The following is an 18,260-nucleotide window of genomic DNA, read 5'->3' as shown; positions in this document are numbered from 1 at the left end:
TCAGAAGAAACCGTTTTATTGTTTTCCCAAAGAAAAAAGCTATATAAATATTAGAGTATAAAACTTGCGTGTGGGGGAGGCGCTACGTGGCTATTAGGTAGAAGCTTCTATAGAAGGGGCACGGGGGTCAGCACTGGGAAAGCGAGACTGGGCTCGCACACAGACACGGCGTTAAGCACAGCACGGGACGCGGCGGGAGCCGCGGGCCGCCCGCCATCACACAAGCAAGCACACGGCACTAGCTACACACGGGCTACTCTACACCAGCTCGAGGATTTCGGTCGGGGTCTCTAGTCACTACATAAAGAGTGGCGGAATGGGGGTGGGGTCTCCTCGGTGTAAACAGGACTAGTACGGCCCCAGGCGGGCCGAGGTCAGGAAGAATGGAGGCGGGAGTCTGAGCAGTGGGAAGGAGCCCCCGGGACCCGGGAAGTTATGGAAGGGGTAGGGATGGCAAAGTAGAATCAATGGCACCTGAGAGGGCGAGGGAATACGGACTGTGAAGGGGGAGCCAAAGGAGAGCTCCTCCTCCCTCCCCGACCACCTGTCTCTGCTCCCGGGTCTTTCTCCTAATGTTGGGGACAGAGCGCGCGATGTGTTTCGGACCACCACGCATAAACTGAGGGGGGAGCGCTTCTGTATGACCCAGAGGACCTAGAACCGGCCTGCACTGAGCCTACCAAATGATGAGGGCATGGACATGGCGGCATTGGCCTGGAGATCGTCTCTCAGTTCTGTGACTAGCCTGAATTACTGCCCCCGGCCCCACTTAAACGTGACAGACCTGTCCCCGAGCACATTTGTGCCGAGCCCAGGAGCTCCATCTCATTTTGATGCCATTTGGTTCCTTTTAAATCCCCTAGGCCGCAGCCCGAGGCCCCACCTGGAGCACGCGTGTCCACTGAGGGCGTGGCTCCATGACAAAGAATACGGGGCTGGATTGGTTCAGGGAGCCCGGCCAGTAACTGGTGGCGGGAGAGCCCACCACCTCCTCTTAAAGACCCTGACCAAAGACCTGTCTAATGGAAAGGCCCCCTCCCCACACCCTCCCCACTCATCCCACCATGCCATGCTATTTCCCAACATGCAATGGATTCTTCTGCTGAGGGGGCGGAGAAAGTGTAGGAGATGAACTCTAAAAAGAAGTGGTCCCGGAACCCAACCCTGGTCCCCATTTCCGGGGCCTCGGGCAGAGGCGGAGGGTAGGAAAGTTCCCCCAGTCCAGTCCGCGCCAGCATCAGGCGGGATGAGCACTTTTGTCCCCAGCACCTGTGAGCTATTCGTGACTTCAGGCACTGGAGGGAGGCGAGGGGGAGGGGCAAGAAGGAGTAGAGAAGTTACAATATTAGAAGTTGGTTTGGAAAGTGGGAGTCAGAGATGAGTGCGCTTCCTTCCGCGCTCTCCACAGGTGAGACAAGCTCAGTCTCGTGATGGGGGTGGGGGTATGGGAATTCAAAATGTAACTGGGGCTTCTAAGCTAAGGATAGAGAAAAGGAGGGGGTTATATGTGAATATCTGCACTGTGCCCATGGGCACAGCACTTGTTTTGGGGACTTCTGGCAGTGCCCCCTTTGCATATTCAATCCCTCTGGAGGCACAGAAGGGGGTATTCACAGGGCACTTATTTGTGTTTCCCAAGAGGGAGGGTCCCCGCGTCTCCCACCAGCAGCCTGAAGGTTCAGGGAACTGGAGGGAGGCCCGGATTGGTGGAGGGGGGGTTGCCCTGTGGCCCTGTGCTTGGGACCTAATGCTGACCCTACTTCTTCTCCTTCTTGCCAGATTTCTTCTTGTTTCCATTGCCACCCGCGGGGGCCTTGCCGTCTCTCTTCCCAGCAGCGTTGGCCAAGGTGGCGGTGCTGCCCGGGATGTACACGTTCTGCCTATAGTCAGGCACGTGCTGCAGGGTGAACTGCGGCCCATAGCGGGCACTCAGCCCCATGGTGCCCGCACCCCCGCCCAGGGTCGAACTTCCGTCTGCAGCTTCTGAAGAGAGAAGAGAGAACGTCAGAAATGTGATCGAGGGGCCAGGAACCTCCCAGCTGAGTTCCGCCCCACTCCCACTCTGTGGTCCACAGTTCTGCGGCAAAAGCCACTGGGCCGCAAGAGATCAGTAGGAAAGACCTATAGCTGTGTCTGTGTCTGAGCTGGAGCCAATCTGCGGTTATCTGCTGCTAGATGGTGATGTGTACAGAACCCCGGGCCTGGAGTCTGAAGATATCAACCCAGATCTGCCCTTGGGTCCTTACTTCCTGCGCCATCTCCGCCCGCCTCAGTTTCCTCAGCTGTAAAAGGGGGACAGTATATAGCACCTAACTCCCAAAGCTGTGGGGATCAAACGAGAAAATGTTTGTAAAAAGTGTATAGCACATAGTAGGTGTTCTATAAATGCTTATTTCCTTCTTTTCTTAATACCGACATCTCCCTTTAGGAGATTATGAAATGATGGGTAACCAGACCTAGGCCCTAACTCTCCCATCCTTCCTGTTTACTCCCCCAATTATTCTGAATCTCCCAGAGCTGTGAAGATTAAACAAACAGAAAGGATTGGCCAAAAGCAGGGGAGGGTGACGAAGGGGAGCCTCATTTACCAACCTCCTCCTCTCCTGAATATGAAAAGGGATAAGAATTATGACTAAGGCTGGAGAGGTTGAGTAATCTTGGGACAGCGACCAGGGATTGGGAAATAAAGAAGAGAGATTTCCAGAGTAAACCTGCTCCAAATGAGGAGGGGAATGAAGACATTCCTCGCCCTTTTTTCTCTTTAGCTTTTGTTTATTATTCTCTGAGCCTCAGATTTCAAAAACCTTTTTAGGCTTATCAATCCAGTTTTGCCCCCCAGGACTAGAATTCTTCTCAAGAAAGGAAAAGAGGTACCTGGGAAAAGCTAGTTGCACTCTTTCTTTCCTTAAGATGGCCCCCTCTGTCTTCCTTCCAACCCCTTCCCTCTTTTCCTTTCATTCTAACATTTCTTGGTTTTTCCTAATTAGCTCAGCCTGGGAGCCTAGCCCGGCCTCTAGCTCCACTCCTCCTACCTCCCTCCAGTAGCCTCTTTCCAGCCCTGGAATGTGTGTGTGTTGGGGGAGGGGGAGAGGAGGGTAAAGGAGCTGGGGGAGGATGAGCGTTTGGCAACACACGGAAAACTGAGCTTTTCTTCTCTGAGCGGCCAAGTCTCCAGAGTGATTTATGAAGAAGAAGCCAGCAAAAAAGACACGACAAACACATTTTCTCTTTGTTTGTGTGTAAGAGAGAAAGAGAGAGGGAGGGGGGAGGAGAGAGAGACAGAGATGGGAGAGAGACAGAGGAGAGAGAGAGAGAGACAGAGAGAGACAGAGAGAGACAGAGAGAGACAGAGAGAGACGAGAGAGACGAGAGAGAGAGAGGAAGAGAGAGAAGAGAGAGAAGAGAGAGAGAGAGAGAGAGGAGGAGAGAGAGAGAGAGGAGAGAGGCAGAGAGAGAGAGAGAGAGAGAAGAGAGAGAAGGCAGAGAGAGAGAGAGAGAGATGAGAGAGAGAGAGAGAGAGACGAGAGTAGAGAGAGAGAGAGAGAGAGAGAGAGAGAGAGACAGAATAAGACAGAAACAGGCAAACAGAGACAAATACTCAGACAGTGAAAGCCGGAGAGCCAGAGAAAACTCACAGAGACAGATTAGTGGTTAGACAGAAGACAGGATATGAGTAAGGGTTGTTTGTGTGATGACAACCTTCCCTACTTTGGAAATCTAAATCTTCACAATTTTCTGGTGTGGCCTCTCTCCTTATCTCCCAGAAAGGTCACTGTGGACAAGGAGTAGTAGCCTTCCTTTATAAAAGGGGAAACTGAGACAAAGAATAATAGAGAGAACTCTGCATTTTAATTAAAAGTCCTGGATTTGAATCTGACTCTGACAACTCTGGGCAAGTCCATTTCACTGCTGTTTCTTCAATCAAATGAGGGCAGTTGGAATTGATCCTTGGTAACTCAATATTCATCAATTCTTAACAATGTATGGGGAAGAAGGACTGGGGGGAAAGGGAAACAGTGTAGGAAGGTAGAGCTTTTTTTTCCCCTCCGTCCCTCATGGACTCCAGTCTATTTCCCCAAAATCCAGACCCCAGACTGGGACCTGCTCTTCCCTTCAGTCCAGCTATGCTGAGCTTGGGACATTCAACAGGCTGTCTAGAGGTTCTGGGTCAGGACAGTGTGAGCTGTAAACCACAGCCTCCTGACTAGCTCCCTCCTTCCACTCTCACTAACCCTTCTGTTTATTTTAAAAACTCCACGATGTAAACTCCTGCTCCTTCTCCTCAGCTCTGTGAGCTTGGCCTTCAGCAGAGCTTCTGAGGCTCTGAGTCTCTGGAAAATGGGCACTAGAGTAAGAGCTGACCTCTTCACTGCCTGCCATCCCTAACCCAGCACACCCTTCACTCACTCCCAAGAGCTCTAAATTCACATGGGTCATGGCCCTGGGAGGCTGCAAGGTTATAGGGCCCTGACAGGAGACAGGAGTTTCCCTGGCACTGGGCCCCAGTTCTGAATTTAGCCCTGACCCCTATCCCAATGGGACACTGAGGGAGAGTGTTTGTGCTCATGAATGCCAATTCCATCTCTGGTTTTTAAATCTCCATTAAAAGTGAACAGGATGCTTTCTGCCATGAAGTCTTTAACCATAGCAGCTATATATACTTGACCACAGAGGTTCCAACTTGGCCCATGACCTGCATACCTCTCTTAATTCCAGCCACATCCTCAATCTCCTTAACCAGAATGATCCTCCACCTTGGACACATCTGGCAGCTTTCTTGCCTACAGCAAGCCCTGAAGCATTGAGGTATAATGAAAAGGGCACTAGATTTGCTGTTAATGGACTTTGATTCAAATTTTAGCTCTGTCAAATATTAAATGTCTGGAATTAGACAGTTCTATGGCTCTCAGTTTCCTCATCTATAATATTAATAACTGGCATTTATATAGCACTTTGGGGTTTGCAAAAACCCTTCACACCCAACATAAGCATAAGGGGTTGGACTAGAGATAATCTTTAAATTCTTTTCCAGCTCTAAATTCTATGATCTTTGTCATAATCCTCTTCTCTAGGAACCAGCTTCTCTTACTGATAGATGGAATCCCACTGAACTTTATTTAGATTAGAAAGGATCAATCCAGGAGTTTCCTAAAGCCAGCTCAAACATTTTGGTCTCCTGAGAGTTTTGTTAAATTTTTATTATGAGCATTTTGTTTAGTCATTTTCAGTCATGTCTAATTCTAATAATTTGGGGTTTTCTTGGCAAAGATATCAGTGTAGTTTGTGCTTCCTTCTCCAGCTCATTTTAAAGATAAAGAAGTAAGGTAAATAGGATGAAGTGACTTGCCCAGGGTCACACAACTATGAAGTACCTGAGCCCAGATTTGAACTCACCAAAATGAATCTTCCTGATTGTAGCCCAGGTATTCTATCTACCTGCCCATGAGCATTTACACCGGGCAATTGGCAAATATTACAAATCATGAATTGGTGAAATGTTTTGTTGATGGCTTTATCTTTTAAAGAAAGAAAATGTTAGTAATACAGATTAAACTTTAAAATGTCTCCCTTTCCCAAAGCCAAATGTTAAGCATTTATCAGCACATCCTTAGAAAGCTGTTTGAAAGAGCAGTGATGGCCCTCTTCCTATCCTATAGGAGTGAGGCATGGAACATTCTGAATCCAGGATATCAGACATGGAACCAAGGCATGGCATGATTACCAATCTCATTTTCTATATATAAAGCCTCCAGAAGTTCCTTTCCACTCCCCCCTCCCCTTTTCCCTCTCCACCTCCTGTCTCTCTCAAGTGTTCTCAACACATCATGTATCTGTAACCTGAACAACTCAGGTATAGATCATAGACAATAGGATTGAGAGATAGAAGAGACCTTAGTGACCCTTAGATCCTACCTCTTGTTTTATAGATGAGAAAACTGACACAAACAAAGGTTGAGAATCACACAATTCATAATTGTTTTAAACCAAGGTCTTCTTGATACCAAGTCTACTGTTCTACATTGCCTCCCATCTTGGGATTTGGTTATGAGACCCCAGATCCCCAAGGTCCTAATTTCCATATAAAGACATCATTCTGTGGTCATCACTACATCACTCCCTCCCATTTTATTTTGTTTTTTTTCCCTTCTCCTCACCCTCCTTCCCTGCCAGCACACAACTCACCATTGGCAGAAGCCAAGATCATTGCCTGAAGCATTTCTGTGTCAAATTGATTGTTGGGCCAGGTGCCTCCTTCATCACCATTCTGGGAGCTATAGGGAGATAGACAGATAGTGAACATTAACTCTGACCTGGGACCCTTTCTCCCTATGATTGTGTCAGCCTGAGATCTTTCCATTCCACCCCATGAGATCTGACCTCACAATTTTTTTTTTAGTTTGAAACCTGCCTTTTTATGGCTAGGGGATACACACCATTGCCTATAGGAATAATGAGAAAGGTTAGTTGAACTACATGAATTGATGAAATATTGTTCTACAAAAAAAAAAAAAAAAAAAAAAAAAAAAAAAACAATGGATGTGGGGAATTAAATAGCTAAAAACATGGTAAAGAGACAACTGAACCAGATTAAAGATAATAATGCTTCATATGAAACACTGGCTTTATATGAAAAATTATGAAATACACCTTTGTCCTCTCAAGATGAAAGGTGCTGGCTTTTACATCAAAAAATGGTCCCTGTGTTGGCTGGTTTTCTCTAACAATATTTCTTTGTGAAGGGGAGGTGTTCCTTCAGGTGGATAAGGGAAAATGTTTGAGATAAAACAAAAGGCAAACAAAACTTTTTAAAAAATGATAATAAAAATATGGGTTTGTCTATTGTAATGGAACTTCAGGAACCTGAAAAGGCATCTTTTCCCTCCCTCCTTCACTTCCTAATTTCTGGCAAAGTCTGCCATTTTATGATGACTAAAAGGATTTAAAGTACAAACACCACTTTTTTTTCCCTGATGTATTGAGAAATTATGCTGATTTTTTTCTCTTCTTTTTTCTTTGTGGTTAAAATAGTTTTCAGGAAAAGAGAGAGAGAGAGAGAGAGAGAGAGAGAGAGAGAGAGAGAGAGAGAGAGAGAGAGAGAGAGAGAGAGAGAGAGAGAGAGAGAGAGAAGGAAATTTAGGCAATATAAAGACAAAAGGGATTACCACAACTTATTTTTTAAAAATACAAATACCATTCACAGACATAACACATTACTTTTATTCATATTAAAGGGAAAATGACTAATAGTAAAGCCTTTTCTGAAACTCTTTTTGGATTATGAAGAGGGAAGAGAGTCCTGAGCCCCTGAAAAGACAGGTAGTAGAGGAAAGTTCTCCATGGGGTTAAAGAAATTGATGCTCAAAGACAGAGAAATAACTTGTTTGATGTGATCAAATGATTTAATATTTGGAAAAAGCACTTAGCATAATAGTTGGCACATGGTAGACACTATACAAATGTATTTTTCCTTTCTCTTCCTTTCCCTCAAAGTCACTAGCTTTAATAGCACCTGTAGACTGGCCTCCTGTTATTGAAGGACATGAGCCTCTCGCCTTGCAATTCAGTCTTCCATCTTATATACTATAGATCTGAAAATTGCTATCTAACCTTAATCATGGAATGTGTGCAATCTCAGTCAAAATGAGACCTGTTAAAGCCCTTAGCTCAAGAAGGCCAAGGTTTCCACTTCATCCAGGGCCATCTACAGTCATTCTGATATAACTGGCCACTGGACTCAGTTGGCTGTGGAAGGGAAAGTGAGGTAGGTGACCTTGCACCTCCTTCCTTCATTTAAATCTAATTCACTTGCATGTCATATCACCTCCCTGATGTCATGGTACTCTTCAAGAGAGCAAAGGACGAACAATAGGGAATTCTCAAGATTACTTTTTTGACAGAAAAATAACAAAAAAAAAAAAAAAGGAAATCCAAATTTCACCTATTTCATTCTAACAGCATCTCAACTGAGCACCTGCAGATGTTGTTTGTCTTTCCTTCTCAAAGAGATCAGGGAGGTGATGCCATGACATGCAAATGAAAGGGATTTAAATCAGGGAGGACTGTGCAAGGTCACCTGCCTCACTTTATGCACCAGAGCCAACCAGGTCCAGTAGCAAAATATAGATCAGGACTGGAGATGGCCCTAGATGCAGTGGGAGACCTTGGTCTTTCTGAGCTAAGGTCTTTTGCAGGCCTCAATTTGACTGAGGCTTCACCCATTCCGTGATTAAATTTAGATAACAATTTTCAGATATAAGAAGGAAGACTGAACTGCAAGGCAAGAGCCTCATGTCCTTTAGTAACAGGAGACCAGTCTACAGATGCCACAAGCTAGTGACTTTGAGGGAAGAGATGAGAAAAGAAAAATAAATTTGAATAGTGTCTACCATGTGCCAACTATTGTGCCAAGTGCTTTTTACAAATATTAAATCATTTAATAATATCAAGTAAGCTGCTTCTCCATCTCTTAGCCTCATTTTATGTGTGTATGTGTATATACATATATGTGTAATTATCTATAAAATAAGGTTGCTGTATCAGATGGTCTCTAAGCTCTCTTCTGGTCCTTATATTTCCTGACATTCCATCATTTTGATGAAGGCTGGTACTGCTAATGGCCAACCCAACCAGTGAACAGAACTCTGAACAGAGCCTTCACGAACACACACACACACACACACTTTGCCAACTGATATTAAAAGAAAACAACATGACAGGGGTGAAAAAGCAGAGAATTTGGATTTCTCTGACCTCTTACCTAGGACTCAGGGCTTTAGAAATCTCTCTTTCCTCCCTGGAGGTGGGCACACTCCCTTTATGGCCACATGACTGAATTTCTACAACCCACTTCATACCCAGCTGCATTTGACCCTAGAAGTCCCTGTTCCCAGCATGAGTTTCCCTTAACAGCCCCTGCTATATCAGAGTGGAGAGTATCGATAGATCCAGAAAGCTAAGCCTCAGGCAGGGCTGACTGTGACTAATGAGAGTGACAGGGGCATCTGGGGGAGGGGGGAGTAGCATAAGAATAGTCCATTGAGGGTGGAGCATAGAGATAGGGCAGTGATGTGGGGGATAACAGCTGTGAGGTAAAGGAAGGAGGACAAGGGAGAATTGGGCAGGATGCTAGGGCTGGGTATGCCACAAGGTTTCAAAGGAAGTGGTTACAGGCAGGCAGCCAGGGAGCCAGGCAGCCAGCCAGTTCCTTAGACTGAAGGCCTGAGGATGGGGAAAGGAGGAAGCTTTGGAATTTGGGAAGGAGGGGTCCTGTTATGGGTCATTTAACCCAATTTAGTACCAGGTCTGTGAGATGTTGGGGAAAGGGGGAAGGAAGTGATTATTTCCCTTGAAGCTGGAGGTCTGAGAACAACTTCAGGGGCAGATGTGCTTCTAAGCTTTTGGGCTGGACAGTGGGAGAGCTTGGTTAGCATGGAGCTAAGGTTTAAGCATAGTTTAATGAAAAAAATCCTCTCCACAAGAGGGAATTTTTTACTCAGGGTAGACACCCCAGGTCAGAGGCTATATATATATATATGGAATTTTAAGCTAAAATGTAAATATAGATGCCAACCTGCATGGATAGAGGGCATTTCCTATAAAAATAAAGTCACAAGTCTAGTTTTGGTAACCTATATATAGGTTGTTGGTCACCTATACATAGTTGGTAACCTAAATTGCCTTCTACTGTAGGAAAAGTTTCATTGTTTGCACAAAACTAGATATGCTTAAAAAAAAAGAAGAAGAAGAAGAAAAGGGAGTAAAAGTAACTTGGGAAACTGGGAAAGGACCCAGGATAAGCCTTTTTATGAAGTCTATGGAATTTACTTTGGTATAGAGGAAGGATGGGCTTTGAATCAAAGGATCTGTATTTGAATACCTGCTCTATTGTTTATTCATTGTGTGATCTGGGCAATTCACTTAACTTGTCTGCAAAATGAGAAGATTGAACTAAATGAACTCTAAGTTCTCCTTCATCTCTAAATCTATATACCTTAGGGAAACATAAGAAGAGAGAAGCAAAACTGAAAAAAAAAAAAAAACAAAAAAAAACCAACATACATAACTTCAGTTGCAGTTTTTTTTCCCAAAAATTGAACCATAAGCTAAGTTCATCAAAAAGAAGAGAGAAAAAAATCTAAATATTGTTTAAGCCATAAAGGAAATCAGTCTTAATCATTCTTATAGTGTAGAGTAGAGGCTTAGCTGTAGAGCAGTGTGGTGATTCCCACTAGGTCAAAGCCCACTAGGGCTTTTAGAAGTGAGGGTGATCAAGAAGATGAATTGGAATTAAGGGACAAAGATCTTCTAAATCTAGGGAATGGGGAATAGCAGAACTGGGAATCTTAGTATATCAGCTGAAAGAACTTAGAATTACATATTCTACCCCTTTTCATTTCATAGATGGGGAAATTGAGTCCCAATGAATGGAAGGGATTTGTTCACAATCCTCTGTGTGTGTGTGTGTGTGTGTGTGTGTGTGTGTGTGTTATACATATATATATACATATATGAAATAAAGAAGGCAGAATAGTACTCCAGAGGCCAAAAAGAAAAATGGATTCTCCAATGTATAAGTGAAAACTACTAGCTAGTTTTAAGCAGAAATAATGGGGTAGATTATTAGGAGCCAAACTAGAAATAATAGACAATCCAGACAGATCTGCTGAATCATCTTAAACCTTAGAAGTCCCCAAAGAAATACTAAAGAAGTGAAAGGGGCCTGCATGTGCCAAAATGTTTGTGGCAGCCCTTTTCATAGTGGCTAGAAACTGGAAGATGAATGGATGCCCATCAATTGGAGAATGGCTGGGCAAATTGTGGTATATGAAGGTTATGGAATATTATTGCTCTGTAAGAAATGACCAGCAGGAGGAATACAGAGAGGCTTGGAGAGACTTATATCAACTGATACTGAGTGAAATGAGCAGAACCAGAAGGTCATTATACACTTCAACAATACTGTATGAGGATGTATTCTGATGGAATCAAACAAATGGATCAACAAAGAGAAGATCTAATTCAGTTCCAATTGATCAATGATGGACAGAATCAGCAACACCCACAGAAGGAACACTGGGAAATGAATGTCAACTGTTTGCATTTTTGTTTTTCTTCTCAGGTTATTTTTACCTTCTGAATCCAATTCTTCCTGTGCAACAAGAAATTCGGTTCTACACACATATATTGTATCTAGGATATACTATAACACATTTAACATGTATGGGACTTCCTGCCATCTAGGGGAGGGGGTGGAGGGAAGGAGGGGAAAAATTCGGAACAGAAGTGAGTGCAAGGGATAATGTTGTAAAAAATTACCCATGCATATGTACTGTCAAAAAATGTTATAATTATAAAATTAATTTTTAAAAATGAAGTATTAAAAAAAAAACCTGAGAAGTCACTTGTAGTGCCAATCATAGCAATGAATGCATTAAACCTGAACTCAGCTAGCTGAACAGTGTAAAACTGTACTGTTGCTTTCGGTTGTTTATAGCTGGAAGCATCTTTGCTACTGATAGGCCTTGAGTGTAATGGTGTAATGGACCTGGATTTATGTCCTAACTCTGACATATACTGACCGTGTGACTCTAGATAAGTCATTTAACATCTGAGACAATTTTCTTAGACTATAAATTGCAGAGAAGATGCCAACCTGCATGGATAGAGGGCATTTCCCATAAAAATAAAGTCACAAGTCTAGTCCCTATCTCTATACAGTTGATAACCTAAATTGCCTTCTACTCTAGGAAAAATTTCATTGTTTACACAAAAACTAGCTATGCTAAAAAAAAAAAAAAAAAAAAAAAAGGGAGTAGAAATAACTTGGGAAATTGGGAAAGAACCCAGGATGAAGCTTTTTATGGGAAGAAATCTCCCTCCAACATCCTTTTCCTTTTTTAAAATCCCTAGGTATAGGAGCTGAGAAAACTCTTGATCTTCTAAATGAAAAACTTCTTAAATTGTGAGTCACAACCCCATATGGCATTTTATAACTGAATGTGGGGTCAAAAACTTATGATTTATTATCAGTAAACATTTGGTTTGCGTATATATTTTATACCTTCATACCTGACAAAAAGGGTTCATGAGTGAAAAAAGATTAAGAAGCCCTGATCTAGAGCAAGAGTTCTTAATCTTTTTTTTTTTTAATTTATTTTTTTTCCCTGAGGCTGGGGTTAAGTGACTTGCCCAGGGTCACACAGCTAGGAAATGTTAAGTGTCTGAGACCAGATTTGAACTCTGGTCCTCCTGAATTCAAGGCTGGTGCTCTATCCACTGCGCCACCTAGCTGCCCCCCCTTTTTTTTTTTAAAGTCTGGATCCCTGCTCAAGAGCTACCTTTTTCAGTAAACAATGTAAAATACATAGGATTGCAAAGGAAACCAATTATATTGAAATGCAGCTTTCAGAATATTAAAAAAAAAAGTTTATAATCTCAGTTCAGAACCTTCAATCTAGCAACTACAAAAGGGATCCTTTCCCCTTGTCTCCCAATAATGGGACTCTTAAATATAAGTCCATAGTGCACTGTCCATAGTGCATTTCCCTAGAATCTGAGACTTTCATCTAAGGTAGTATAAAAATGAAGTTAGCTCAGACAGAGGCATATTATGTTTGTTGTTGTTGCTGCTATTGTTATCTCTTTCAACAAAATGCTTTGGGTTTCCAATGTCCAGGAAGCATCAGTGACTATTGTTGGAAGTTGTATATACTATTGCAGGGATGGGAGACAAAATTGCCAAAAGAGAAAAGGATCAGCCTTAGACTTGCTCCAGGGGGCCTATAAAGGCAGGGATATGAGGAATAGGTAGATGAATCCCAGAGAAATTAAGACTTGCCTGAGATTATGTAGAGCAAGATATTTGAAATCTCTACCACTGATTCCAAATTCAACACTTCTCATTGTGTCACAAGAGCTTGGGTGGGATTCTATTATATCCAAAACTGCTTCCCTACTCTGAGTTTCAGTGAACATGCTAATTCTTTTCCCCTATGGCTTTCTCTCTTACTGCATCTTCTTCATCCCCACCCCCACAATCTCTCATAAACTTTTACCAGGGGCCCCTGAAGCAGTCCACAAGATTAGAAAATCTGGATTTAGTGGGAAGAAAATTCCCTTCACCACACATACACACACACACATTGCTCCAAATAGACTGATTCCAGTTCAATGTATCTACTTTTATCAATGGGGTAAAGGTTAGAGAAGTGATCAGAATGTGAGGGACAAGGAGAAGCAATCCTATATATGAGAATGTGTATGTTCTAATACACAGGAGACAGGCAAAGACTGACATATAGAGAGATGGAGGAGGATGGGAAGTCTAGTGGGAAACAGAGCCATTGAAAAAGGACACTATATAAATCAACAGATATTAAGAAATAAACAGGGAAACAGAAATAGATCAAGGCACAGAAACAAAAATAAACAAAGAAAATGGAAAGACAGATGATAATTGAGGACATCTAAGCATTAATGCTCCATTTCTCCCTTCAAAGGGCAATTTCCCATTGCCCTTTGCAGAGCTTTTCCTTCCCATCTCTGCAGTGTCTCCTCCTCACCACTGCCCATCCTCCCACCCCTCCTCCACTGCTCTGTGTTTCTGGGAGAAACCAGCTGCCTATTGCTGCTGTCTGCTGTTTTTCTGAGCTCTGCCTGAAATCGAGGGTCAAAATGGGAGTTGATATCATGCCAAAATCTTAGAATCAGACAAGGGGAATAGAATGACTCTCCATCTTTTTTTCCCAAAGAGTAGATATGCTCTGGATCCCTCCACAGAGATTAGAGTCAAGCAGGGATCTCTCTCTCTCTCCCCCCCACACATTTGACAACAACATGGGTTTAGGGAAAAGGGTGATGAATAGAAAAGTGACCAAGATAAAAGAAGCCCCTCTGGATCAGCTCTTATATTGACAGACTGTTTTCATTATCTGGGGATTGAGTTGGGGGGGGCAGGGATAAGGCCGCTCAAATTCCATTTAAAAACCATCCTGGGAATTTACTAATGAAATCCACAGGCTCCCCGAAGTACATTCTGAGGAATCGGAGAGGAGAATTATATATATATATATATATGCTAAAAGTATCTAGGCAGGCTTCCCTTCCCTCTGGATTCAGGAGCTAATTGTCCCAACCACTCCTGAAACCAATGGTGGGTGTGGCCAGGGAAATGGGGGAGAAATGTTTGTATTTTGTCCCAAACCTCAGGCTTCACCCTTCTCCCAATTCGGGGAAAATTTTCAAAGGAAATTAACATGGTAAAATCACCTACCCACTGGTGCCTGGTCTCTGGGCCTGAGAGAAACGCCAGTCCGTGTTGGGCGGGGCTTGCTGCAGAGGAAACAGAAAAAGAGACAAGTTTGAGTGAGGCTGAAGAGATTCATCGGCCAATCTCAGGCACATGGCAGTGAAAGAGAGGTGCTACAGGAAGCAAGTACAGGGAAGATGGAAAAGAATGGGCCCCTAAGGAAGGAAGAGGAGAAAGAGGAAATCAGAGAAACTGGGAAAACTGGGGAGGGAGGGACAGATGGTTTGGGAATTAGAAAAATCATTGTTCTCAAAGAGAAATAAATACAGAGATGCTGAAACTAAAGGTGAAAGGGACAAGATATATCGAACTCTTTTTTCTCCCAAGTTTCTGTTTCTGTATCAGACAAACCATAAAAACAGAGCCACAAAGAAAGGGTTGAGAATGTTATTTTGTTCAGAGAACAGTAAGTCAGAGGATCCTGCTTTTTCTGTGGAAGGAAATGGAGGGCACTGCATGCAGAGTAAAGCAAAGGAGACCTTAATTGAATAGCTCAGCATTAATACTTCAACATCTTCTCCTTTTCACACTTTTAGACACCAGGTTCTGGCCTATTCAGATGCATTTTCCTCCCATAGCCAAGTAAATTGTTAATTTAGGAGATGAGCCAGATATTCAGCTTTGTAAAGACATCCCAGGGGCCAAGAGGACCTCCTACCCACATATTCTATCCTGCTGGACAATGGCCACTTTGCTACAATGGATACAGAGAAAACAAGGATGCTCTGTCCGGATTTGGTGTGGGCCAATGAGACTAAGACCTCCAGGAAATCAACTTTTTCATAATTCAAGCCACCCCCTTCCCTCTTCCACTTTCCTCTCAACCCCATATTCATGATGGTTGCTATTTATAGCTACAGGACTCAGGGGATCCATAGCAAAAGGAATGGGAGACTGAGTTATTATCCATCTCTTTGATTTCTATGGTCTTGTCTCACCCCTTACCTCATTATGAAGAAAACTTGCAAGGAATATGTCATTACCATAATAACTTCAACTTATAATAGCAATTTAAAATTTATAAAGCACTTCATTTACATTTTCTCATCTGATTCTGACAACTCTATATAGACAGTACAGGTATTATCTCAGTTCTGCAGAGAGAGTTAGGAAAGGCAATGGGCAGTTGAAAAGAAAGATAAAGATTAGCAAATGTGCAACACTAACATGCCAAGAGATTTGGAGCACAAGTCCCTAACTTTTCTGTGTGTGTAGGTCCTAGACCTCATTAGCAGTCTGGGGAGTGCTATGGATTCCCTTCACAGAATACTTTTTTCATCATTAAAAATTAAATTCTAATCAGAAGACAATAAAAATAAAAATGTACTTTTTCTTATCCAAGATCATGGCTTCTTGACATCTATCCATGGATCCCTTGCCAGGAGAAGACCATAGATTACCCCTGATCCCATAAAGATTCTGAGTATATTGAATGAACATATGGAAAGTTATTGTATAGGAGAAGAGAGACATGACTTATATAGGAGAAAGTATGAACAGGTTTCCAGCTGTACTACTATTGGAGGGAACACCTGAATCAATACAATCCAGAGATTAGAGAATATACAGATGAGAAAACAAACTCAGAGGAGTTAAGTATCTTGCCCTAGAGGATGTAACTAGAATGTGTTAGAGCTTGGATTTTATCCCAAGTCTTCTGATGCCAAATACCACACTGCTTCATAAAACTGCTCTTCTTTAGACACTTTTAGAACCTTCTAGTTACTTCCTCCTCACCCTATGGCCTCTGGAAATAGTAATTGATTTTCCTGATTGCTCCCAGGAGAAGTGAGTGAGGGAAGGGGTGTGTGTGTGTGTGTGTGTGTGTGAAAAGAGAGAGATAGAGGCAGAGAGTGAAAGACAGAAAGAGAAAGACAGACAGAGAGAAAGATAGAGAAAGAAAGAGATAGAGACAAGAGACAGATCATCTTTAATTTCTCCAGAAAAAAGGAAAGCCAGAACTGAGAAGTGATTCTTCTTGAATTCAGTATAAACAACTGAGAAGAGTTGGTAGCTGAGCTAAGAATTATGGAATTCTAAGCCTAAGGCCAAAAGGAATCCCCCCATTTTAGGATGAGAGCTCCATCACCTTTCTGAGGCTTGTGATAATGATGATAGGGGGTTGGCAAATCCCTCAGACTAAAGATGATGTAGATTCTGCTTCAAGACTAGAGAATCAGGAAACTCAGGCTTCTCTCTGTCACTATCTGTGTGACCTTGGACAATTAATTTTTCCTTTTTGGGTCTCAATTTCTTTATCTGTAAAACAAGAGGACTGTGCTCTAGGATCTTTAATATCCCTTCCAGTTCTGAATCTTATGATTCTATGGATCACATATGCTTCATCACAAGTAAAAATATATTATCAGAGGTATCAAACATCAGACAAACATCAAAAGATCAAATAAGCATTCCCATCTGAAGCTTTCCTCTTCAGAAGAAAGAGCTGCCTAAGGAGACCTACAACTATCCCCTGTTCCCCCTTACCCAGTTCTACCTAAATGTGAGGTCCCACAAGTTTCTGCTTCACCCAGATGTCTACCTAGTCATAGCCAGCTTTGTGAATGTGTGTGACCCTGACAAAGACAGAGCAAATGTCTATCATTCATTGATTTCAAATTGCTATGAGAGATGAGAGTACCCTAAAGCTCAGATCTGGAATTCTGAGGCTCCTTAGCCCAACTCACCCAATATCCTGAATATTGAATAATAGTACTGATGCTTCTCCCATCATGACCTTCTCTTTGCAGGGTAATACTGCTTTCAAATTGTCACATCTGCATTAGCATTAGGACTCCACCATTCTCTTTTAGAAATTACTCTGAAACTTCCTTGCTTTTTGTTCAAGCCCTGTTCTGATTTTGCCTTGTAGGAGACCTTGGCTCATTTGATTAGGCATGAAATCTCTGAGTCCCAAGTCACTGGGGAAACAAACAGCTGTATCTTTGGGGACTCCTTCAGACTTATGTCTTTCAGACTTCCTGAAAAGGTTTTAGATTAAAAATTCTTAACCTTTCTTTTGTATCCTAGACCACTTTAGCAGTCTGGTCAAACCTATAAATTCTATTTTTAAATAAATAAAATACATAGAATTACAAAGGAATTCAATTATATTTAAATAAAAATGTAATTTTTTTTCCATACAAGTTCATAAATGCCCTGAAATCTATTCACAGACCTCTTTAAGAGTCCATGGACTCCAAGTTAAAAGCTCTACTTTAAAATTTTTGTTTATAAACTCTTACCTTCTCCACTGATCTCAATAGAGATGGCAAGAAGTAGCAGTAAAATTAGGCAATGTGTCTATATGAGAGGTGAATAGAGAAAGGGAGAGAGAGGGTGGGAGAGAAGAGGGAGAGGAGAGAGAAAAGGAGAAGTAGAGGAAGGAAGAGGGAAAGGAGAAGAGAGGAAAAGAGACAGAGACAGATACACACACACAGACACACACACAGAGAAATCCACACAGATTATTTAATGTGTCTTGTGAGAGAGATAGCCTTGTGCTCCGTGGAGAAGTTCTGTATTGTGTGTGCGAATTCTATGTATTTGTCTGTCTCTATGTTAATGTGTCTGTGTATGTGTGTTAGGTGTGTTAGTGTATCTGCTGGGAACTGTATTCATGGTACAGTTAAAGTGCACAAAAATACACATATACACAAATGCATGCATGTATATATATGTACATATATGTGTGTGTGTGTGTGTATGGAAAATTGTACCCTTTGAGTTTGTCAGAAAGGTTTAGCTCGAATAATCCCCCAAAGCTTCTAGTTCCCTCCTAACAGGGCCAAGAGATCTTATCCCCAAACGGGTTTCAATGCCCCGACCCAGCCTTTTCTCAAAATGTGGGCGTTAGGGCGGAGGTGGGATAGGGTGAGTGAGCATTCTCTCAGCCTCCTTCTTCTTACCCTTAGCCTAACCCCCCCATCACCCACTCGTTCCCATTAGAAGT

General features: G+C 42.6%; 1 protein-coding gene across 33 annotated transcripts in view; it reads right to left on the bottom strand.

Annotated features, from left to right (window-relative positions):
- LOC141556822 (protocadherin gamma-C4) overlaps positions 1-18,260 on the bottom strand; it is a 179,701-nt gene continuing 161,441 nt past the window's right edge. For 32 of the 33 annotated variants that reach the window (XM_074291623.1, XM_074291635.1, XM_074291636.1 and 29 more), the window contains 3 exons: positions 14,273-14,331; positions 6,184-6,272; positions 1-1,983 (listed from right to left, as the gene is read on the bottom strand). In XM_074291623.1, coding sequence (XP_074147724.1) covers positions 1,757-1,983; positions 6,184-6,272; positions 14,273-14,331 — 375 coding nt within the window. In that variant the 3' untranslated portion in view covers positions 1-1,756. The remainder of the gene's footprint in view (positions 1,984-6,183; positions 6,273-14,272; positions 14,332-18,260) is intronic. The other variant, XR_012486643.1, reaches the window with a different exon arrangement.

Source organism: Sminthopsis crassicaudata, chromosome 2 (assembly GCF_048593235.1).
Source record: "Sminthopsis crassicaudata isolate SCR6 chromosome 2, ASM4859323v1, whole genome shotgun sequence".
NCBI classification, from domain to species: Eukaryota; Metazoa; Chordata; class Mammalia; order Dasyuromorphia; family Dasyuridae; genus Sminthopsis; species Sminthopsis crassicaudata.
This window is presented reverse-complemented; position numbering and strand designations above follow the sequence as displayed.